The sequence below is a fragment of the Malaclemys terrapin genome, chromosome 13 (genome assembly GCF_027887155.1).
Source record: "Malaclemys terrapin pileata isolate rMalTer1 chromosome 13, rMalTer1.hap1, whole genome shotgun sequence".
NCBI lineage: Eukaryota > Metazoa > Chordata > Testudines > Emydidae > Malaclemys > Malaclemys terrapin.
The window spans coordinates 23569821-23593306 of NC_071517.1; the positions used below are offsets into that span (position 1 = coordinate 23569821).

The 23486-nt window shown below is 48.9% G+C and overlaps 2 protein-coding genes across 11 annotated transcripts in view; one reads left to right on the forward strand and one right to left on the reverse strand.

Moving 5' to 3' along the window:
* The window catches only part of MYH10 (myosin heavy chain 10), a 152964-nt gene extending 142798 nt beyond the window's left edge, over positions 1-10166 (forward strand). For all 4 annotated transcript variants that reach the window (XM_054047844.1, XM_054047845.1, XM_054047846.1 and 1 more), the window contains 8 exons: positions 263-424; positions 2818-2946; positions 3935-4023; positions 4276-4399; positions 4520-4728; positions 5736-5844; positions 6866-7038; positions 8458-10166. In XM_054047844.1, the coding sequence (XP_053903819.1) occupies positions 263-424; positions 2818-2946; positions 3935-4023; positions 4276-4399; positions 4520-4728; positions 5736-5844; positions 6866-7038; positions 8458-8602 (1140 nt within the window). In that variant the 3' untranslated portion in view covers positions 8603-10166. The remainder of the gene's footprint in view (positions 1-262; positions 425-2817; positions 2947-3934; positions 4024-4275; positions 4400-4519; positions 4729-5735; positions 5845-6865; positions 7039-8457) is intronic.
* A 4920-nt stretch (positions 10167-15086) lies between these two features.
* Positions 15087-23486, reverse strand: part of NDEL1 (nudE neurodevelopment protein 1 like 1) — a 44790-nt gene continuing 36390 nt past the window's right edge. For 4 of the 7 annotated variants that reach the window (XM_054047417.1, XM_054047418.1, XM_054047420.1 and 1 more), the window contains one exon: positions 16393-16479. Coding sequence is in view for 2 of the 7 variants with exons in the window: in XM_054047421.1 (XP_053903396.1) it covers positions 16389-16479 (91 nt within the window). In the remaining 5 variants the exon portion in view is untranslated. Of the gene's footprint in view, positions 16480-23486 lie in introns of all 7 variants that reach the window. The other 3 variants (XM_054047421.1, XM_054047422.1, XR_008446943.1) reach the window with 3 other exon arrangements.

A 23486-nucleotide genomic window follows, 5' to 3' on the forward strand; every position in this document is an offset into this window, starting at 1 on the left:
CTTTGCTTCTTGTTGCAAAAACTTCTGCAGAGATCACAAGCTGTCAAGTTTTCCATAAGTTGTGTACGGGTTTTCTCCCTCAAACTTACCTTTTGAAGTACTGTCAACCGGCTAATGATCAAGAGCTGAGCTTTTCTCAGTCACTCTTGTGTTATCAAGGCCTTTCTTGGTTCTTATCCTTTTAGATTCATTCTGAGATCTCCTTGAGTTTTCCCATTTCATCCATTTCTGTAACAGAGCCTCTCAAACTATCACTTCACAGGTGCGGGAGCTTGAAACGGAACTGGAGGATGAGCGCAAACAGAAGGCTCTTGCTGTGGCTTCCAAGAAAAAAATGGAGATGGATCTCAAAGACCTTGAAGCTCAGATAGAAGCTGCAAATAAGGCTCGAGATGAAGCAATCAAACAGCTGCGCAAACTGCAGGTGTGTGAAGCCAGTCCATGAATGAATTTGGAGTCTCTCTTGCTTTAGAGTGCTGCTTTTGGTCAAGTTTCCTTGCAGTCTGAGGGTGAGAACAACTCCCTATTCTCAAGCTTCACTCTTGTCCCTGGATGGCTGCTTCCTGCAGCATATTGCACCAGTGTCTGTAATTTCAGTTCATCAGTGTGTATGTCAATGAGATGGTTAAAAGTGCCTTATTTCAGTATTTTGTGTAAAGGACTCAGTTAAATATCCCCTCCTCCTCCCCCCACCCCACCCCCACAGACCTCCTAAAACAACCAGGTCAAAATAACTAATCTAATAGCTGAGCAGTGACTTGAAAATGTGTCTTCAAATGTGCTAGGTGGGGCTCGTAACACTGCCTATTAAGGTTGCCCAGCACTTCTCATTATACTGTCCTGTTTTGAGTTGCTTGTCACTTTGACAAACTAACTGTTTGGCCTGAAATTTTCCAGGCTGGGTGTCTGTCTCAAGCTGAACCATTTTTGGAAAGTTTTGGCTGAAACTGTTCAGCCATTTCCAAAAATGAGACTAGGAGAAGATGCATAGCTTTGCCCATGGTGGGTTGTTGTGTGTTTTTTTTTTTTTTTTTTTTTTTTTTTTAAATAATAATTCTGGTGACCTTTTCTTTGAGACGCTCTAGTGCCCTCCATGCTTTGGAACAGGGTTTGAAATTTGGAAGAGGGAGGGTAGAAATGACCTTTTTGTCAGGGATGTGCCTTTCTCATCCCTGTGAAAATCTGCCTAAATTTGGCCAAGTGATAAACCTTTGAAACATCACAGTTCTCACATTCTCAGTAGAGATTAGCTGGAGCATTGCAGCTAAATTCCCTGAAGATTCTGTCCACACTGAACATGCTCCAGTCTTGGGCAGTAGGGGCATAAACAGGACTTCCTCTGTAATTGCAGTTCCTGGCTGCTTTGGTCTGGATCTGGGTCCAGGTCCAGGCTCCGGAACTGAGAGCAAGTAGCCTGTCTCTCCTGTGCTCTCAGTGCCCCACTGCTGCACCCAGGCAGTGTAGAGGAAGAAGCTGCCTGAACCAAATGCAGAGGGGACCATTGTCAGACTGGGTGGGAGAAGATACTGGGAGCTGGGTCAGGGGCGGGGGACTGGGATCCAGTGGTTGGAGGGGAAAGGGGAAATGGCTCTGACAAAGAGCCGGGGTGTGGGGATGGAGGGGAAACCTGGGACTGGCTGGGCAGAGAGCTAGGTTGGTGGGGAAACACACTGAACAAAGAGACTAGGATAGGGAGCTAGTCAGAGCAGGGAATATGGGCGCAGGGGTGCTTGGAGGCTGTGGGGAAGACAGATCAGATGAAGAACTGGGAAGGGAACTGAGACTGGATGGACAGTCTCAATTCTGGTAATTGTGAGTGATTGATTCGCAACCTTAATATTCTTTAATGTATTTTTATTTGTAATATAGCTATTGACTCCTAATCTCTGAGCATTTTGTGCATGGTTCCAGTATACAGAGGCAGCATGAAGTTCAACCTTAGGTTTTGCAGTGAGACACAATTTTTTTTACCTGAGTGTTTAAGGATTAGATTCCTAATTTCAGAACCCCCCAACGGTGTAAAGTTTGACATCTCTTTATATCACACAAAAAACTAGGTACATGACAGCATCAAAGTTGGACTAGTTTTTAGTAGGGCAGGCCAAATGTGCGGTTCCATACCCTAACGTGTACTGCTGTGTATTCTTTTAGGTATGTATAAACTAAGCGGTCCCATGGCTTGCAGATTTTGGCTTGCATCCATCACTTTAAAACAACTTAGTGCCATTTTTCTTAAAGGAAATTGAAGTTTGAGTTGATTTTTTTGGGGTCTAATGATGTCCACAGTCAAGCCAAGTTTGCGGAAAATCTGATCAGTAGTTGTAATGTTCAGAACATTAAATTTAGCAAAATATAGTTTTAAAGTGTGTACTTAACGTCACACATTCAGATGAATGGATCTTTTTGTGCATCTACAGACCTGAGAACATTTCCTATTACAATGTTCATTACAACATTTTTCAATCAATTTAGGTAAATCAAACCTTTTTTCTCCCCAAGCCACTTAAAAACATGAGATCTCAATAAGATTCCTGCCAATTCTTATTAAAATTTAAGCAGGTGTTTTTTTTCTGTAGCCCTGTCTCTTTATTAAAAATAAACATGGGAAGTTGGATAGAATTCAGTGGAGGAGTACGAGACCAAAAATGCATGTGTTTTAGGGTTCACAATGAATAGTGATCTCAAACAGTAAGTAGGACTAGGCCCCTTTTGTGTGTGTACTCTCATTTACTAAATGCTGACCTCCCAAAGGGATTATAGCAAATCCCTGCACTTGTCCTCTAACAGATGATGGTTTTTCCTTCTCTTAAATTCCAGGCTCAGATGAAAGATTATCAGCGGGAGCTGGAAGAGGCCCGTGCATCCAGAGATGAGATCTTTGCTCAGTCCAAGGAGAACGAAAAGAAGTTGAAAGGCCTGGAAGCAGAAATACTCCAGCTCCAAGAGGTATGATTTAGTTCTGAGTTGCCTTTGTGAGTGGCATGTATGTTAGTGTTCTGTACACCTGTCTGGTGATTAGAACACTGGATTGGGAACCAGGAGATCGGGGTTCTCTTTCAGCTCTGCTGTGAGCAGCCTGTGTGACCTTGGCTGTCATTTAATCTTTCCATGCTCAGTTTCCCCACATGTATAACTTTCCTACCCCCTGAGGGGACATGAGGCTGTATTGATTTCAAAGTGCTCAGACATTTCTTTGATGGAAAGTTCTTGAAATGCAGAACATCAGTATTACTAATAGAGAATTAGATCAGTAAATGCACAGGAATCTTTTAATGCCTCATAATCTGGATACAGAAAATATACTAATGAAGCATTGTAGAATATATTTGAAGTTTTCCTGACACTGGTTGTGCTAACTACTAAGTTGTGGGCCACAGAGAACCTGAGAAGCTTGTGCCTTTTAGTTTGTTTTGTCATGGTTGCGTATGCTTATTGTAACATCTGGCAAACAAAGACTCTTCTGTAGCTTTGTAAATGACTGTTTAGGGGGTGTTTATTTTTCACGAGCTTCAAAAATTAAGACTTTCCATGAAGAGAAACCAGTAATGCAGTATGAATAATAATAAAATCAATTCAAGATATCGATGTATTAAGAGAGCTGGAAGGTAACTGACATAATTAAAGACCAATCTAAAATACTACAGTATATTTTCCATTTAGGGTTAAGGGTAGTAAATCCACTGCAGTCGTGAAGAAGCCATTAGCGACAGACTGGGAGTGTGAGCCAGTGGTTGGAACAAGGGAGGGAGCCTGGCTTCCTGCGTTCTGTTCCTGGCTCTTTTGCTGACTGTGACACTATGTGGAAGTCACATACTAGCACTTCTCCTAGTGGTATTGGGGAGCTGAATGAATGTTTGCAGAGCTCTGAAATCACCAGTGCTATTTTAGTCTGTGTATTAAATAAGCAAATGAATCTTCTCGTCACCCCTTGCAGGATCTTGCTGCCTCCGAAAGAGCTCGTCGCCATGCTGAGCAAGAGAGGGATGAGCTGGCTGATGAGATTGCAAACAGTGCTTCTGGAAAGTGAGTCATCAAACGGACTATCATCCTGTCCAAGGCTGTTTACAAGCAGCAATGACTGTGTCTTCTACTAATGCACTTGCATGCCCCACACTGACCTCTTGGTTCACTGTTCCCCTGATTGAGGGGAATGATTAGCATAGGCACTGCAGCATCGGGAGAGAGTTTGCTGAGTTCTTAAAAGCAAGTGGAGGTAATTACTGTGTTACCTGGTTGGACCATGTAACGTCCCACACACTTTCTTTCACCCTCCAGATCAGCTTTGCTGGATGAGAAGCGCCGTCTGGAAGCCCGTATTGCACAGCTGGAGGAAGAACTGGAAGAGGAACAGAGCAATATGGAACTCCTCAATGACCGGTTTAGGAAGACCACATTGCAGGTGAAGTACCTTTGGCATATGCTGCTTTGGGCACTTTTATCTCCCTTAAGTGTACCATATAAAAGATGAATGAAGGCTTTGAATGTTGCCAGATGACTGGCTGCTCTTGCCCTCCCAAAGGTTGATACGCTCAATTCGGAGCTGGCAGGAGAACGGAGTGCTGCCCAGAAGAGTGAAAACGCACGCCAGCAGCTGGAGAGACAAAACAAAGAACTGAAAGCCAAGCTGCAGGAGCTGGAGGGATCTGTGAAGTCTAAATTCAAGGCAACCATTTCTGCTCTGGAAGCTAAGATTGGGCAGCTAGAGGAACAGCTTGAGCAGGAAGCAAAGTAAGAGATGGTGGTTTGGTGTTCCAAGTAAATACAGGCAACACTGGTTATTTGAAACTTCCATGGCCCTAGCAGGACTTCTCATAGGTACTAAATGTTCCCATCTCAGCCCCAGCTAGAACTCAGTTGCTAAAGGGACACTCTTGGACTGAACAGCATAAAAAGATTGAGGCTTTACATTGTGTTCACCTTATTTGGGTTTCAAGGTCAATTCACTGTACAGAGGAAACTGCTGAACTGGTTCTTTCCCCAGCCTAGCTGTGTGTGGAGCCTCCTTGTGATGTTTGTGGTAATACAGTGGATCCCACAGTGTGGTGCAGCCGTATAAGCACCTTGCACAGCCAGTGACACAGACCTCGGCAGTTTGATAGCACTCACCCCCACAACCCTCTCTCAACCTGAATTAGGAAGTGTGTTCAATGGACAGTCCATTAAAATCTCATTATTTTTGGTATTGTGGCTATTTTTCTGAGTTAAGGATGGCTTTTAATGTCCTGCCCAAGGACAAGGCAGCCTGGCTCCAGGGAAAAAATCAGCATTCTCTTTTAGTACCATAATTTCTCCCTGTGATAAGACCATCCTCTCTAAATCTTCAGTCCGTTTCCCTCCATCCACTATTGTACTTTAGCTGTGGGGGAGGACCATAAACCATCTCTCTTCTGCAGATGGTTAGCAGATGCCCTCGTTAAAGCACTGCAACTGAGCCCCACCACAGTGAACAAGCACCCCTAGTTTTAACCTGGGACAGCCAAGCCCGCTCTGGTCCCGTGCTGACAGGTTAGATCCTTCAGTTACAACCAACACAATTACAAGATAACATTTTAGAAAGGTACTTAGAAATCAAACCTATTTGTGCTCCAGAGTGTGACTCAAATCTGGACGTGCTAACACCAAACTCCACATGTGTTATAGTTGTGCTCTGGAAAGAGAACGCTGCCAAAGGTGAACCAATGTGTAAAATTCCCAGGCTGATTAATCCTGAGGTTAACGTTGCTCTGCTTTCTTAGGGAAAGAGCAGCTGCTAACAAGCTGGTACGTCGTACAGAGAAGAAACTGAAAGAAGTCTTCATGCAGGTGGAAGATGAGCGTCGGCATGCAGACCAGTACAAAGAACAGGTAAGCAGAGGTGCACAGCCAGGCTCCAAACCCAAACTCCTGCAGACATGCTCTGGGAAGAGCCTCAGATACAACTGCTGCTCCGCAATCGACCTGGAGGATAGAATACTCCCCGGAAATTCCTGCTGCAAAAGCCCCACACCAGACATAAAACAAACCCTGTTCAGATGCTTGCTGATAACAATGAGTCCCAATGAGAATATAGCCCAAGGTCGAAGTTCTCACAGCAGCCCTCCGCAAATCCAGGTGGAGCTGCTGGGTAGTTCCGTACTTCCTGTCTCCAGCTGCACAGCTTTTATGCTGTCTGCTTCTGCTGGGAACTCGCGGGCCTTCTTTCTCCTTGCTCCATCCCCCCAGACGGTGTTTTCTGTGGTCTCCCCAGCCACCTGAGGGGCCTTCACAGTGGCCCTGACTCCCATCCAAACACCTCACCAGCAGCAGCTACAGGCAAGCTGCTGGCGGGTGGAGCCTCTGTGCATGGGCACCATGGTGTAGCCTGGTGCTCCCACCTACTCGAGCTGGGGGACTGGGCATCAGCAACCCCAGCAGGCTCCCAAACTGCAATCAGTACAGCACTGTGGGTCTGCCAAGACTGGAGGCGGAGGGAACTGTGCACCTGGCAGGTGTGGATGATCTCCCACCGTGGGCTCCATGCCTCTCCTTTACATCCTGCAGACCCCATTGCTAGGTAGGACACAGCTGGTGTCTCTCTAAGTATGAATTGCAGCTCTTCAGTTGGAGATTTGCATAGCATGATAGTCTGGTCACTTAAACTCTGGGCTCCACAAGATGCATTTGAGGAGCTTCACTCACTCAGGAGACATCTGGCTAGGATAGAGTCCCACTTTGACACGTGGACCTGTTCTGTCCCATCCTGATCAAAATCCCCAGCGAGGCTGAATGTGAAAGATGAGAATTCAGCTCTTTCCTTTCTGCCTTACCCCAAAACTTCACTCCGCTGCAGCTGCTCAGCTCTCTGCTTAGTCGAGCTTCGTGCTGACAACCTGGCTCTCTCTCCTAGATGGAGAAGGCTAATGCCAGGATGAAGCAGCTCAAACGCCAGCTGGAGGAAGCTGAAGAGGAAGCGACACGTGTGAATGCCTCCCGTCGTAAACTTCAGCGTGAATTAGATGATGCCACGGAGGCCAATGAGGGCCTTAGCCGGGAAGTCAGCACTCTGAAAAACAGGCTGAGGTAAGCAGTCGGTCTGCAGGCCTGGGCCCTGGAAGGAGCTCTGAGCACAGGTAGCATCTTACCTAGGTCTTCACAAACCCCAGTGAAGCTTTGAAGTAGCTACAGGAACTCGCTCTCATGGTGGGAGGCTTCCATGATGCCAGGGTCTGTTAGAAGCAGTCTGGAAGTGCCATAGCAGAGCCAGTAATGTCACAGGAACTTCAAACTGGAATCTGGAGTACCAGGGTCTACGCTGGGAAATATCAGTAAATCCTCATGAAGATCCTTGTACTCGGTCAGCTCCAAACCTTCCAGGCTCTAGCTCTGACAGGTGGGTTGGTTTTAGTCCGAATGATTGATTCCAACCTCTGTGGAAATGCTGTAAGGGTCAGTGAGGGGGCTCAGCTCCTTGTTGATGTAAGTGACAGATGGCAGAAATAAATGGTTTTGTCCTGGCTGGAATCCAGCTCAGTACCCTCTCTGGGAATGGATACCCTCTCTGGCACACCAAGACAGATGTGTGGTCTGAAATACAGGGGGAGGGGAACTGAGTGAGCTAGGCACAGAGCAGAGCGTGCGAGAGGCAAAGAGCAGCTGAACTGGCCAGCTGTAAGACCGTGGCAGTGCAGACGAAAGGAGTTGCTTGTCATGCTGGAGTGCAGGAGCTCAGATCTCGTTATAACGTACAGCGTCTTTGAGATCTGCTCGGGCCTCATTTTTAAACCTTCCCCTCTTTTCTTCCCCCTCTCCCCCCCGAATCAGCGCTGCCCCCCTCCTGCCCGTGGGGTTGGCCTCACTGCATTGGTGGCTGCATGCCTTGCCACCCACCACCCTCTGCTGGGCTGTGTGTGTGCTGCAGTGCCATGAGGTAGTGATGGCCAGCTAGCGTGAGGTGCACAGCCACTGCGGCGCCAACCCCGTGGGCAGGGGAGGAGAGCCAACCTTTTCTGACCCGACCCAAGCCTGACACTTTGGATCCCATCCGGCTCCGGTCGGGTTGCAGGGCTCTACAGCATTAGTTGTCCACAAATCAAACATCAGCTAGTAGTCAGTGTTTCTCACTATTAATGTACTGTAGCACTGAGCCCATTTCCTGCTGCTGTTAATGTTCCTGTATCTGGGGCCACAAATGTACTAAACTCCATCCCTTGCCCTGCTTCTGGCTTACATGACATTTGGGAAGGTGGTCTGCATTGAAATAAACACCTTTGTTACAAAGTGTCTTTGGAAGGCATAACTACTGGCCCCAGTGAAGGTTTCAGGACCCTCCTTAGTGTAGGATGCCCAGACATTTAGTGACTAGAAGGATGGATGACTTGGTGGGACTTCTGGGTTCCACCCTATACCTCTTGGTGGCTTTCCAGGTGACCCATTCACTCCACAGGCTAGACAGTGAGCACAGGCCTGCATTCAGCAATCATTTGGTGTTTTTTTTTCTAGGAGGGGTGGCCCGATCACCTTCCCTTCAAGTCGATCTGGTAGACGCCAGCTGCATATTGAAGGTGCTTCTCTGGAACTTTCTGATGACGATGCAGAAAGCAAAGGCAGTGACATCAATGAAACGCAGCCCGCCCAAACCGAGTAGAGCCGTGTCACACCATTAGCATGCAGAGACCTTTTACACATAGTGGAATGCAAAGGACTTACCTGACCAGCAAACTGCCTTGTGGCCGTGAATCTGCCTTATGTAATATTGGCATGCTACAAGGTTACTTATCACAGGTCAACTATGTCTTAAGGCTCTGTAGCCTCACCATACTGTACCCTGCTTCAATATAGGTACAACTGCTTTTTTATATATAGTAAACTGTCTCTGTTCAGTGCATCTCTTTTCCAGATATTCCTTGTAAAGCCATTTTATAAAGCATCATGTGAAAGATACAACTTTTTTATCAATTCAGAAACTTCATTCCCAAGCGGTAGTTGGTTGGGGCAGACCCATTGTTATTACTATGCATGCTTTGTTGTACAGATAACACCCTTCCATTTCTTTTGTGCTCACATGGCCCTCAGCTGTAATACATCTGTTGGCGCACTGTGAAGACCAAACTGCTCCCGTATCTCTTCTTTTTCTCCTAATTATTGTGAGCAACACACAATCAGCAAGTAAACTGTGAAAAGGCCTTGGAAGTGTTCAGAGGGAAATCTAGGGTTGAATGAATAGTATCCATTTTTAACCTGCCATATCATTTTGAAGTGTTCTTGGCATCTGCTTCATCAATTAGTGCTTGTGCACTACAGGTAAATTGAATAGTATCACCGTTCTTCATTTGGACAATACCTCGCATCTGTACAGACCTGCTATATCAGTCCGAAGGCATCTGTACATAGTAAGGCTAGTAAAATATGAACACCAGTAACATGGAAAAAATAAACATGGAACAGAGGCTCAGGATGGGAATTTACTTCTTAACTGCTGGCTGATTAGTCTTCAGAACATGGAGCTGAATAGCTGCTGCTCCTCTTGACATGAGGGAGTTTCACAGCCATGAGATGCAGGTTTAAGAAATACCCGAGCCAGCCTTGTGTAACACAGAGCTGGCTCACTTACCAGCTGTTGAGCCTAAATCAGCAGGACCATCTGTACTGTACTTATGTTTTTGGCTTGTTTGGAGTCTCTGTAGTTTAGAGGTTAAAAGATGGATATTGCCTGCCTGAGAGTTGACACGCCAGTGGATGTGAATTCTTTCTTTTGGTTATTATTTTGAACAGTGTTACACCAAGTAGTTACATTCTTTTTGTTTAAATAGCTGAAAAACCGACATTACAGAAAGTGCCTTAGACACTACAGTACTAAGACAATGTTACATATATAATTTGCCTATATAACAATGATTTACTGTATTAATTTTTGACTGACTAGAGAGGTACATGATATGAAGCACAAAGTGGTGGTATTGATATTCAGTGATAATGAATCAGTGTTAACTATGAAATTTCATCCCTCTGCAATGTGCTTGAAAACATGATTTTCCTTTGGGTTAAAAGCTTTAACATCTGTTACAAAGGTTTTGTTGTGCGTTTGGATATTTTTTAATTGAACTGGCTGTTGACCACCAGGCATCTGACTGCAGATATCTTGTTTTCTTGTATACCCATATTTCTAGACGATGATTTTTGTAAGACAATAAATTTATTCATTATAGATACTGATGCCTGCTCCATTTACTTACAAGAAAAGTTAGCACCTGAGGCCTACATAGACCTAATAAACAAGAATATGACTTTGGTGGCTGCTGTTTCCCTTCTTACTGTTAGCTAGTCTGTTTTGATTTGTATAGAGTATATAAAGGGCCTGTCTGGTGCTCTGTGCTTTTGACATGGTTACCAGTACAGTTTTAGCAGGTTCTTTTCATTGCATGCCCAATCATTGGACTTAATAGAAATACACAAGTGGGGAGATGCATGGTATTCTGCAGCCACCTGAATCTGTTTTATAAATGACCATCCGTGCACTTCTTGTAGTGATTTGTCTCCATTCTGGCCTTTAACTGAAGCTGAGGTCTTTCTGGATGGTGAAGTTCAGATTTCCAGTGTAAGAACTCCATGTTAATATCCATTGGCAATTCCCACTGGAGTCCTGAACTGTTGGTTGCATACTTTATCAGGGAGGAGATGAGCTAAGCTTTGGAGGAGGGCTTCTGAAGGAAGAGTTCGCCTTTACCCTACTGGATGGAAGTGTGGTTGATCTGCTTAGTCTACCCAAAATAGACCTTGGATTCTCCTATTGACTTCAGCTGATGTCATTTGGAAATAAATGTTCCTATACAAACCCTTTGTAGATAAACTGAAGTCCTCAATGATAATGGCCATCAACATACTAATTCATACAGGGAAGACACAGCTCAGGGTCTCTTATCTCCCTGCTCCATTTCCCCCCCACCCCCCCCCCCCCCAAACTTGTGCAGCTGGCCCATGACTTATCACTAGATGCAAATTAGCCTTTGAAAGGACTGGCTTGTAATGTTTCAGCACATGGGCTTTAAAGAAGTGTCTGTTATGTATCAAAGCCCTGTTCCCTAACCACAGTGCAGGTGGGTGGCTTTAATTCAAAACCTTTCCTGTTCCTGCAGGGAACCAGATGGGATGTGGCCTGTATAACGTTTTCATTAGCAGTTGAGGACCTGGCCAGTATACACAGTGATTCATAAGTACAAGTTACTAGCACAGCAAGAGGTGGAGAACAAAATTGCTCTTAATGTAGAGAACGTTTGGCTCCACGCTGCAACTGCCAAAGACTGATGAGCCTGCTGATTTAAAGGTGATGTGTGGACCAAAAACTGAGCGGAGCACTGATTCCCGTGCTCAGAGACCTCGCTAGCCAGCCATGGACTCTGAATTGGATCCGGAGTTGTCTGGGGAGATAACGGCTACGATAGAGCTCTGGTGTGGTGATTTTGTAGGTCTTCCTTACTCCAAACATGGCATGCTGCCTGTTGCACAAGCTGGAGTTTGAATACAGCAAGTGGGGTCATTCTGTCTGGAGGGGATTCATGCCTCATGAGGCCAGAAGGGACCATTGTGATTATCTAGACTGACCTGCATAACACAGGCCATAGGACTTCCCACAATTAATTCCTGCTTCAAGTCCAATAGCTGTGATTGAATGTTTGTTTTTCTAAAATATGATTGAAACATCACCAGTGATGGAGAATCCACCACAAGCTTTGGTGAGCTATCCCAATGGTAAATCATCATCCCTATTTAACTAATAGTGCAGCTTATGTCTAGTCTGAATTTGTCTAACTTCAACTTCCAGACATTGGATCTTTGTTATACCTTGTCTGTTAAACTGATGAACCCTCCACAGTAGGTACTGGCTGACTGATCAAATCACCCATTAACCGAACATAGTGAGAGACTCCAGCAGCTCAATCTAAGGCATGTTTTTCCTAACCTGTCAGTTCTCATGGTGGTCACTGAGCCTTGTTCAATTTATCAAAACTCGATCTTGGCCATGTTAAACTGCATCTTGGTTGCTTGCACCACCCTGATCTTGGTCATGGACAAGCTTTCTCAACAACCTTTTCTTCCAGTCACTGATAATACTTCGATCAAAGAGCAGTGCTATCCTTTCCCCACCCAGATCCCACATGTCCAGCAGTGGGGTGGGAATGGCATAAACCAGAGTAAAACAGGTGTGGAATAAAGTTATCACCTTATCAGGCCCAAGGCTGTGGACTAAGGGGCTCAGCATCTCCCAGGCATTAGGTTCTTAACCCCTAGCAGAGCCAGGGGCACCCTGCACCTCACAAGCGTGGCCCAGTGTGCCTAGAGAGCTGCTGCCTCAGCTTCACCCTGCACTGTGCACTCAATACAGAACAGCAGCACTTAGCCTGGGCCAGCCCACTCAAGGATGTGAGGCAGTGAGCTGGAACTGAACTCTTACAACAGGAGCTCAGGTTCCCTCCCTCTCTCTCCTGCTCTGAGCCTATAAACACTTACACTGGGAGAGAACAGGGGTGCTGCTTGCAGCTCTACTCCACTTGTCAGCATGGGAACCCCCTGATCCTGCCTGGCTCCTGGGAAATGAAGCATTCCCTGTGGCAGGATGTGGGGCTCAGTGGTGGGTATTAAAATCCACACCTCAGAGGGACTATCTGCAGGTGACAGTTAATCTTCAGGGCTCACTTGATTTGTGTATGGCAGCATGCACAGGTGAGCACAACTTCCAGGTACATAGCTCGCTTGGGGCAGGGTCCTTGTATCTTTCTCTAAAGCAGCTGGTGCTGGCTGTTGTCAGAGCCAGGATATGGAGCTGAGGCAGTCTGGCATTTCCTATGCCAAGGGCTTTCTAGTGTCCTTCAGCTGGTAGAAAGCTACTCCAGGACCTGCAACAACTAAAACATGCCAGAAGAGGGCAGCAGAGCTGCTGGGCACATGATAAAGCCCAGCGTGGAACAGCAAATCTATCACCTGTTGTGTTCTTCTCAGAGTGTCCCAGGAGCAGCAAGGGGGAGCTGTAGAATCTCTGGTACCGACTCAAACTGGTCCTTTCCAAAATCCCAGACTCTAGAGTGAGGCTAACCTGGGGTCTGTGTGTACTTGGAGGACAACGCCTAGTGTTACTGCAAGGGATGGGAGAAGTAGCTGCTAGTGCTGCCGGTCCTGGTGTCAATCCCTTGTGGCCCTGCCCTGCTGTGAAGGAAACCGCCCAGGTCAGGGTTTGGTGCCATAATTAACCTGCTGGTGGGAAAGCCCCCATGCACTGAACAAACCATTGCTCTAATGGCAGGGGGCCCACTGGAGCTGGCCTGCTAGGGTTGCCATGGCGAGCACAGTGCAGAGGTGTGTTTGCACAGCCCCTGGGCCTGCGCTGGGAGAACAGCCTGCCCTACAGTCAGCTAAGGGGTAATAGCCTCTCTCCTGCCAGAGCACTGAGCTGTGTGGGCATCCCCCCTTCTGGGCCAGGTAAAGTCCAGGCAGGCTGAGGCCAAAGGCTCTGTGGGGGCACAGAGCAGCCCCTCCCACCACAAGGACCAAAGGCTGGGGCCCAGAGCAGGGTGCTGGGGGAGACAGTGGCCCTGTGTCCAACTCTCACACATCCAGCTCACAGTGAGGCTCTTTCCCAGGTTTCCTCAGCAAACCCCACCAGCAGGAAATGCTGTGTGCTTCAGCCAGGGCCTGGCTGCGCAGGGTGGAAGGCATCAGGTCTGGCTCCATGGCGAGGTGGCAGGAGCTGGGCCCTTGGAGCAAGGGCTGCTGCATGCTGCCTGGCAGAGCAAAGCCCCACTGGAAGCTGGAAACTGGCAGCAGGGTGAAAATCACCCTCTCCCTGGGCTAGGCCTTGTCCTGCCTGATGCATCCACCGGAGCTGGGCTGGGCGTGCATCTGTCTGTCTGCCAGGCCAGTTCTACCTGGCTGCCGTGAAGTAGCAGCTACAAAGGCAACAACCTACACTGCTTGGGGAGAGAGACTAGGACTGGTGGGGCCAGGGACTGTGTGCCCAGCCATAATCGCTGCAGGCAAAGCCAGGCACACTCAGAAATGGCTCCCCCAGCACTGAGATCAGGGGCACGGCTTTGGGAAGTGCGCTGAGCACAAAGGCTAAGTACAGATGCCTGCTGGCTAGCTTCCACTCTGCTTTTAGCAGCAAAAACAGTGCAGCAGCTTTAAGTGAAGCTGGGCCCCAGGGCAAGACTCCTCCCTGCAGGCTGTCAGGGGGAGGGGCATCCCCCCACTGCAGACTGCTACAGAGCACTGTGCAGTCCAATGAACCCCCTCACGTCACTCAGCACAGAGCTGCCCAGCCCTGTCTCTGCTCAGCGCTGAGAGCCTGGGGTCCCAGGGGCTGGATTTGTGTCACCTGGTCACTTCAGAGGCCGATGATCAGTTGCAGTAGCAGCACCTGGCCACTCACACACCCCAGCAGGGCTGTTGCAGATTCCTGGCCGTTTAGCGTCACAGGGAGAGTGAATGACGCTCTGCTCCCCCCCAGAAGGAGCAGCTCCACTTCCCTGCACTGCTTCCACCCCCCCATGGGGAGCCAAGAGCAGCAGCTTGCTCTCCGCTCCTAGATGTGACTGCTCTGTGTGAGCAGAGGGAGCTCAGCTTGCTGCAGCTAGAGCAATGGGAAACTGAGCAGAGGCCCAGATCTGCTAAAGGCCCAAGCCCATCGTTTAGCTAAGCCCGCTCTACCTCATACCACACACGTAAGTGCCCCTCATCCAAGAGATCACTGGTCCTGGGCACCTTCCTAGCACGAGAGTCCAGCACTGAGCTCAGTCACCGCCCCCAGTCAGAGCAGGCCACCTCTGTTAAGCAGCCAGTCCGGCCTGGGGTTCCCTGTCCATTCCTAACCCAGCAAAGCCCCAAGGAGGGCCCAGGGCAGCAAGGGTAGGACTCCCAGCGGGTCGCTCAGACACTGCTGAAAAGACACTTCACATACGATTGTGGCGAGAGGCATCTCTAAGAGTGCATGAATCCGGTTTGTTGTGGCATGAACAAAACCCCACCTGAAATGGCAGCCCAGCTTGTCCATCTTCATTTCCCGCAGTGGGCGTCTCCGTGAGGAACCTGCCCACCCCGAAATCACCCACAAAACAGCCTCCACCTTCTTTTCTGCAAAATCCACTGGTTCCACGTTAAAAGAGCTTTATTTTTTGGAAGTTCGCTTTTTGTTTCTTTAAACCACATGATCTTTATCGCCACTGTCTTATGATACACTGTCCTATTTAAACATGCCATATAGATTCTGAATAAATAAAGCTACCAAGCCCAAGTTATGTACAAATATCTTAGGCAAAGATATTATGTTTACAAACCTATATACAATAAAACAAATGTAAACAGTCAAATGCAGCGAAGGATGCACAGGAAAAAGGGACGTACAAACCCCTAACATTAAGTGGTGATTCTCCTCCACCCCTTCCCTTCCATTTGGGCAAATGGTTTTACTTGGCATTTGTAAATAAAGCAGTTGGCTCTTACAAATGAAATCCACAAAGCCAAATGAGGTGGGATGGTCTAGACTGGAGAGGGAGATTTTTAAACCCATGGACCAAACCACTGGCTGGTTTGCGTGTCCTTTTTAAAATCCAACAACTTTGAGGCACAGAGAGAGACAGCGAATCGCACAAATACATCGCTTTGCAGACCCACAAGGTACAGAGTGGCCCAAAACTGTCACAGAAGCCCATTGGTGGCACTGTAAAGTCAAGTCGTTCTATATTACACAGATCTGAACACTGGCTAAATGCTCACACATTTTTAGGGGGCCTATTGCATTGGCAGCATTGCCAACACAATTAGTGGTGTCTCACAGTAGCAAAAGCAAGACTCTTTAGATGCATGAACATTTCACTAATGTTCAAGGAGAGTTAAAGTCATTTGAGGCCAGGTGTCTCCTTCCCAGGGCATTTGTCCAATAGCATTAACACATCTAAACCGTACCTGGCATCCCTCAAAAATGGTTCCCTCCATACCGAAACTGTGGGGCTGCGTGTGCTTAAGTGCCAGGCTGCTAGGGGAAGAGGGGCTGTAAATACAGATTCAGCCAACGTTTGCATCCTATCCAACCTAAGTTAAGAAAGGTACAATGTGAAGGGCTGAGGATCAGTTGTTGGCTAGTGAGACTCCTGCATCCCGTGAGACAGAACACACGTATCAGCTGGTGTGACCCACAACAGAGTGTGACCATGTTAGAGAACGTCCACTACAGCAATAGGAGAAAATAAACTGTATTGACATTGAGTGAAGGATTGTGCGTGTGCTGGGACTCCTCCAGGCAGCGGGCCGGCTCCAACGCTGCTCCACACCGCAACGCAGGCTGAGGTCCAGCAGGGGGTGCTAATAGGAAGGACTCAGAAGCAGTTCTTTTCTTGGGGGGCTCCTGTTTGAGAAAAGGGTTGGTTCAAAGTCCTCCTGGCTGTTCATACACTCAGAGGAAGCATGCCTGGCGCTGATGAGGGTCTGGAGGATCCTATGCCCGGAGGTGGGCCTTGGTCAAAGCCGTTTACTGTCCTAAAGAGCGAGAAGACAAGAGAGGCTAGTAAATGAGGAATACAGCAATACACTGTGGCCAATGTACCTGCATCCCCACCCCGCGCGGCAGCTGGAAGGTGGGAGCCCGACTCCTTCCAGCGGCTTTCCTAGACATGCTAAGGGCCGCAACAACAAAAGGCTACGTGCCAGCCCTGGGAGCTAGCCAGCTAAGGCGGGAGGGTGGGTGTTGTTCTGCAAGCCATCCGCCTGTCACTCAGGCCTCCCTTCAGCACAGGCCGCAGCACATGGTCCTGAGCTCCAGGCATCAATGGGACGACTCAAGTTATGCACATGTGCAAGTCCTGTGCTGAATGGGAGCCCTGAGCAGAGAGTCAGGATCAGCCTCCAGAGAGCTGAGCTCCTCCTGCCCAGGGTTTTTACATCCCACTGTGAGAGAAACTGTCCCTGCCCACTGGGGAGACGCAGGGCCATAGTGCCAGGCACTGGGAGCATGCACCATCCCATTGTTAACAGGCTCCCAGCGCCAGGCACTCAAACGTTACCCAGCTACTGGACACGCTCACTGGGCCACGGCCTCACAACCGAGGGATCTGTACATCAGATACAATCTGAACCAAGCAGCTCAAGCATCACACCTCCCCATGGGCTCACTGGAGCCAGCAGGCCGGGACAGCTAAAGCCTGTAGGCAGAGCTGCCCCTTGGTTTAGCTCTTGCTTCCAGACTATTTCCCAGGGAAACAGCTGGGTATTTTCTAAGCAGCATTTATATTTCAAGGATCCCTGTAACAAATGTGCTGCCCCAAGAACTGCATACAGTGGTGGTCACTGTGTTGCCTGCCATGGCCACCCCAAACTGCACACAGCAGAGGGGATAGAACTTAGAGCTCCCTGGCTCCAAAGGAGAATCTTTTTCAGCTGTCAGCAATACAGGGTATATGAGACACAGCAGAGCGCGTCTGATTCCATCCAGTAATGGGGAGCAGTGCGCGCACACACACACACAAAAAGCCTGATGGGTTAGTTAAGGCAGCAGCCGGTACGTGTTATTAAAAAGGCGTCATATTTTTGCGACTGCCTGCTATAAAGAGCAAATTTTTCTTGGTGGGGGCTCTGGCCCCTTAGGTCTTGGTCCATAGATTTCCCATCCGGCGCTCTCTGCTATGGAGACAGGGCAGGATGTAAAACGACTTGTCTGCATAAACATTTAATTCATGACAAGCCAGGGTGTAGATTACCCTGCACCGCCTGCCACGCACTAACTGTCCCAGTGGACTGTGCTCCCGCTTAGTGTGCATTCCCAGCCCGGTTCAAAGCGGGGTAGACCAAGCATGACGGGGACCTGGGAGTGTGCAGCAGCAGGGTCCACGTTGTGCATGACCTGCTAGCGCAGGGTAGAGGCCCAGCCCGGCTTGCTGCGCAGTCAGTGTGTGTGCAGACAAGCCCAAAGGCGCCATCTAACACCACCCGGCAGTCATTTGCTTGTGAGCTCTAAGAAGCTGGAGGGGCTCCCTCTGCAAAGCCGACATCAGCCGGGGAAGTGGGGAGAAGCTTTTCTCTGGTGTGTCAGGAAACAACCACAGAGGTTTACAGTGGGAGCTGCTCCAGGCTGGCACTTTCCACACGTGCCCTGGCGTGGCTTTTATTTGACCAGGCTCTGCCAGTTCTCTCCTAGTTTGGATCTTCATCAATTTATGGCGCTGGACTGAGGTTCTACATGGAGCTCCAGGTTCTGTTTACACATCCTCCGGAAAGAGAGGCAAATCTTTCCTTGGGGCGCACATGGCAACATCTCACTCCAGCTAAGCTATTTCTAGCAGCACTGTAGTATCTGCGCACCTGGCAATCTTTACTGGTCTCATCCCCACACCCCCCGCCCCCAGGGGAGACTGGGCAGCGTTACTACGCCCACTGTACAGAGGGGGGAATGGAGTCTAAATGACTTGCCAAGGTCACACAGAAAGGCTGGGGGTTTGTCTACACTGAAAACACTGCAGCTGAAGATGTTGCCTATGCCACCCGGAGGGGGATCGCTGGTCGGCCCAGGTACTCCGCCTCCCCGAGAGGCAGGAGAATTCCCGTTGACCTCGTGCTGTCTACACCAGGGCCAGGTGGAGTTAACTGTGTCACTCAAGGGTCTGATTGTTCACACCCCTGAGCGCTGCAGTTATACTGACCTGACTTCCTAGTGTAGACCAGGCCCATGGTGGCGCTGAAGCTGGTGCCAGGCTAGAGCACTGACTGCTGGACCATCTTGCAGAGTTTCAGAGCTCCCCAGGGCAGGGCTACATGACAGGCCAACACCCAGTGTCTGAAAGTTCTGGTTCTACTGAGGATCCTGGGGATTCAGTGGCAATGGGTTCCTCATCCAGCTTTCCTTAGCCTTGGCAGCTTCCTGAAAGGGGCCATCGAGGACCCACTGCATAGCGACCGGGGGAGGGAAGAATTTGGAGAGTTCTATTGACGGGGTGGTTGTCTGCTCCAGGGGCTGAGTCAAGTCTCTGTAACAGACACCATTGGTTGATGTCACTGTAGCGGATAATACCATTATAGCAGCTGGTTTCCTGCAGCTCCCCCCCAGCTCAAGAATGGCTGCTCTTTAGCACTGACGGCGTTCACACTCGCTGAGGAAAAGGCCCCATCGTTCTTTGCAGAACTAAAACAGAGTCACGGAGTCGTTACTCCTTTGGGCGTTACACTGTTTGCCAGCTGTGACGCCAAGTCAGTATCATAGCTGTCGTCTGTCTGGAAAACCCACAACGTACACAAGTGTCTCCGTGCACAGGTATCAGCACAGAAAGATTCTTTATGACCCTGTAGAGGCTCTAACAACTTTCTGAGTGGTGCTGGAATGAGCCGGGGATGTTCCTGGGTACACTGCCAGAGCCGGAAACTCCACCGACCTTTAACCAGCTCTTACTGGAGGTGTTTGCAAACAGAACAGCTGTGATCGTCTCTCTTGGTTAAAAAAAAACTTCCAGGGAAATCAATTTACCAATTTAAATACTCAAAAGTCAAAGTCAAAAAGTTTTCCTCGCCATATACACCCTGCTCCAATGGGGATGGCAGATGTTTTCGGTCCCCAGGCTGCTGTTTAAGTGGATTGGTATTTACATTAACATACACCGGGATGTAACATGAAATATGCAAGATGTGCAGTGCAGCCAGGGGTAATGTTATCATGAAAATCTGCGTTTTAATTTCCTGATCTTTGAGCTTTACATTCCAAGTGTTACCATAATGGAATTTCAGAAGAGTTAATACACAACATGGCTGAATGACACACGATCCCCCACTGATGGGGTCTTAGGGGCAGAATTACATCTTCACAGCATGTCCCAATTTGCAGGGCCATAAAACCAACTTGATTCCGAACTGCCGCTGGACAGGAAGCAGTTCCTGCAACTTGCTGAGTTAGGGCAGGAGGGGAGGGACAAAGTGCCTTAAAACATGAGGGCTTTGCTCTCTCCTGACTGAAGTAAAAATAGCTGAATTTTGGCTACAATAAACGGCCGAGGATCATCACCGGGAACGATGAATCATCATCTTCTGCTGGAGAAACGCCAAGGATCAAAGCATTTCCAACATCCCCTGCTCAGATCAACCAGCTCCTCTTCAAGGCTCGCAGGGTGTTCTCATTCTGGGGTGGTTCATCTAAGAGGTATCTTCACCTACCGCACTACAGAGATTGGCCACAACCAATACTCTGAACTGAGTTGGCAAATGTTATGATCCTGGGTTCAACCGAACTGCCCTGAGACTCCTACTGAGGTGCTAACAGCTCTGCCCGCTTTGGAAATCACAGTAGCGGGACTGAGTTTTTCTAAGAGCCAGCAAATTGCTGGTTGGAGCACTGTGAAAATCCCAGGCTGGGAAGATTAACTGCTCACCTTTCAACTTAGAGCCAGGGTTATTCAGTGTCCAGCCAAGACTGGCGTACAAAGGGACTCTTACAATCCTGTCAGGTCAACAGCAACCCCAACACCACACTAAAAGCCAGGGGATGGGTTAGCAATGAAAGACGACGCAGAGCATGGGAACAAAACCAGCGGGTAACGCTCCACACAAGAAACCCGGCTGGGTTCCAGATGGAAAGTGACTTGTCCAAGGTCACATAGCGAGTCAGCAGCAGTTAGGGCTCAGCTCTCTTCACTCCCAGTCTTCTGCTCCAACCACTCAACCATGCTGCCTCCGTCCTTGTCTCACACACAGGCACTTGAATCTCGTGAGGCACATTCATTATGGATGGCCAGTTACGCCATGCCCGTAACTGCAGCCACGCAACGCTCCCCAGAATGGCTAGCTCTCGCTGCGTGGGAAGATGCTCTGGAGTCAGTCTGCCATCTAGCAGCCAGGATGCAGTCCTCTGGGGAAAATGCTGCCATGTGAAGGAGGTGAAACATCAGAGTCCCCCTCGATCTGTGCCAGGCGGAAGGGCTGAGCGACAAAGCTCTGCAGGCTTGGGAAATGCAAACTTCTCCAATTTGGCTTCGTCCAGTGAATTACTGCTGCAGTGCGTTATGGTCAGCACGCGGATGGCTGCCAGCATGGGAGAATTCAGCTCTCACCAGCACTCAGGGCCCTTTCCATAGCAGACCTTCCCCAGCAACTTGCTGCCCCCTTTTAATACTGCTTGGTTCTTATCCACTGGTGCCCTGTACTGTCCTGCCATTTCCTCGGGGACCTTCGGCGAGCTCCCCACTGTAGCTGAGCAAGGCCCAGAAGCCCCCTGACAGCACATCGTCCTAGGCAGATGAGCGGTTGATGTGGCAGAGCCCAAACGAATCACTGGTGCCAGAACTGAGCCAAGCCGTCCCTGGCTTTGCAGGACATTAAGGGGGAAGGCGGCTTCCGGGCGGGAGCTACAACACCTGGGGGTGAGTCTTATCCACATCAGGAGAGTATCTGACTCCGTTAGCTCTGCCAGCAGCCACATCGAGAGGCAGCAGGCCGTGCTGGGTCTTCCTGTGACCCTAACTCCCCCTCTGCCCTTCCCGGAAGTGAGGGTGGGAGGCGACACCTCGAGGAAATCTGATGGGCTTCAGCTCCCAAGTCCATGAATGTCTGCAACTCCCTGCTAATGCCCTGTTACACGGAGAGGTTTGGCACTACCTGTCCAGCCCCTGCAGAGACTAGAACAAGAGAGTGGGGGCAGGAGCTCCTCGGCCCGCCCTACGAGTCAGGGCGACACGGCCATGGCTATTGGCGATGGCCTCTAGCTGGGAAAAGGTGCTTCGGGAGGGGTCCGGCTCGTACCATAGGTTGGCTCCCTTACCCTAGTGAACACCTGGACCCGTTAAACCATGGTGCAGTACTAGCATCTTTAGAAGAGCCATTAAACCTCATGCGTCAGGGTGTCAGACTCTCTGTGGGATTAGGAGGAGACCTAATGTGGGGGGCAGATTATCCCCCACCTTCTACTGCAGGGTGCATACATATTCCTACGGAGCATCTGCCTGGCCACTGTCAGAGGCAGGGCACAGGGATGGACCCTGGCTCTGAGCTGCTCTGGCAATTCCTGTGTTTTTCTAGGCACGCTAAAAACATTATTCAGCTCAAGACCCCGCAAATCTTTTGAGCACTGAGTGAAGGCTGAGTAGTAGTTTACTCCTGGAGACAATGGGACCGAGCTGGCTTGGCCATCACATCTCGGAGCAGGGTATAGAGGAAGGCTGGGATGGGACAAATGCATTTCAAGACAGTGCAGCAAGTGGCAGGCACAGTGGGGTGGAGTGTGAGAGACAGACACCCTTACCAAACTCGCCTGGCAGGCGGCAGCTCCCAAGACATACATTTTGGGGGTGCCCCAGCTGCCCTTCCTTTGCTACTGTGTTTTATTAGTTGTATCTGGGCCTGCTGGGCTGGCAGGCACGTCCACGCTACACAGGGACGTCATTGTTTTCTAGGAACATGAACTAGCGCCCAAAAGCTCATTCTGCATGAGGACAGGTGAACTCAAACATTGCTGTGGAAACCTGACGTCCCACCTTCCCGGCCTGCTGGCCAAGGTGTCTCTGGACAATTGCACAAGCCCCACCTTCAAAGATCTGACATCTACTGGGACACCTTTCTGGGAGTTCTGCAAAAGATGACGACGTCGAGCCCAGCTGGATTGACAGGTGTTTATTGATAACTCTGTACTGGATATGGAAACCTGCCAAGTCTTTATTTGCCTTTCTACACACTCATCAGCTGCACTCTGGAGCCTGGGAATCTAGTCCTTTGCCTTCTGTTCTTCTTTGTGCCTGGTCTCTTTCTGAATCTGTAAAAACTGAATCAGACAGTCTCCATGGATTGCTCTATGCCAAGGCATTGGCGAGACTTGAGAAAGAATGCCTGTATCTTTATACACAATCTTGACATTGGTTAACAAATGCAAAACTGATTAACTGGCTAGCTTAGAAGCAAGGGTGGCATATGAACGATAAGTATCTGATAAGGCACCAATATACTATACTGAGCAAGATGGACAACTAGTCTTTACATTACACCAAAGGTGGGTCCTGTACATACAAACTCTGCTTTCCGCTTAAGAGGCAAAAACTCCAGCTCTTGTTTAGGAGCTCTTCCAGGTTTTAGAAGCTTTGATAACTAAAATATTTGTATGGCAAGATATACAGAGCAGCTCTCCAAGGATTAGCAAGGAACTGGTTCTCATGGCATTGTTCAGACCCTGCTTGCCCTAGCTTGATCTCGTTATAGAAATAAACCTAACGCTGTTGCTCTGATTCACACAGAGCTGACGGAATACAAGACTGCCACAAAGAACGGCTCCAAAAACTAGCAACCACTGTGAAGATACCAGAAGTTGGTGTTTAAGCTCAGAGCACCGAGACCACATCCATCTGTACGGTCTTGAACACACTCCCCCTTCGTGTTCGTTTTAAGTTAAAATATTGTGCTGATCACAAACATTTGTAATACCACCAGTGAAAGTGAGCAGACCAGTGCTTGCATACTGTGCCTGACCCCTCCAATCCATCCTCTCTTACTGACAAGACACCCATCGGGTCTCACATTTGCCCTTT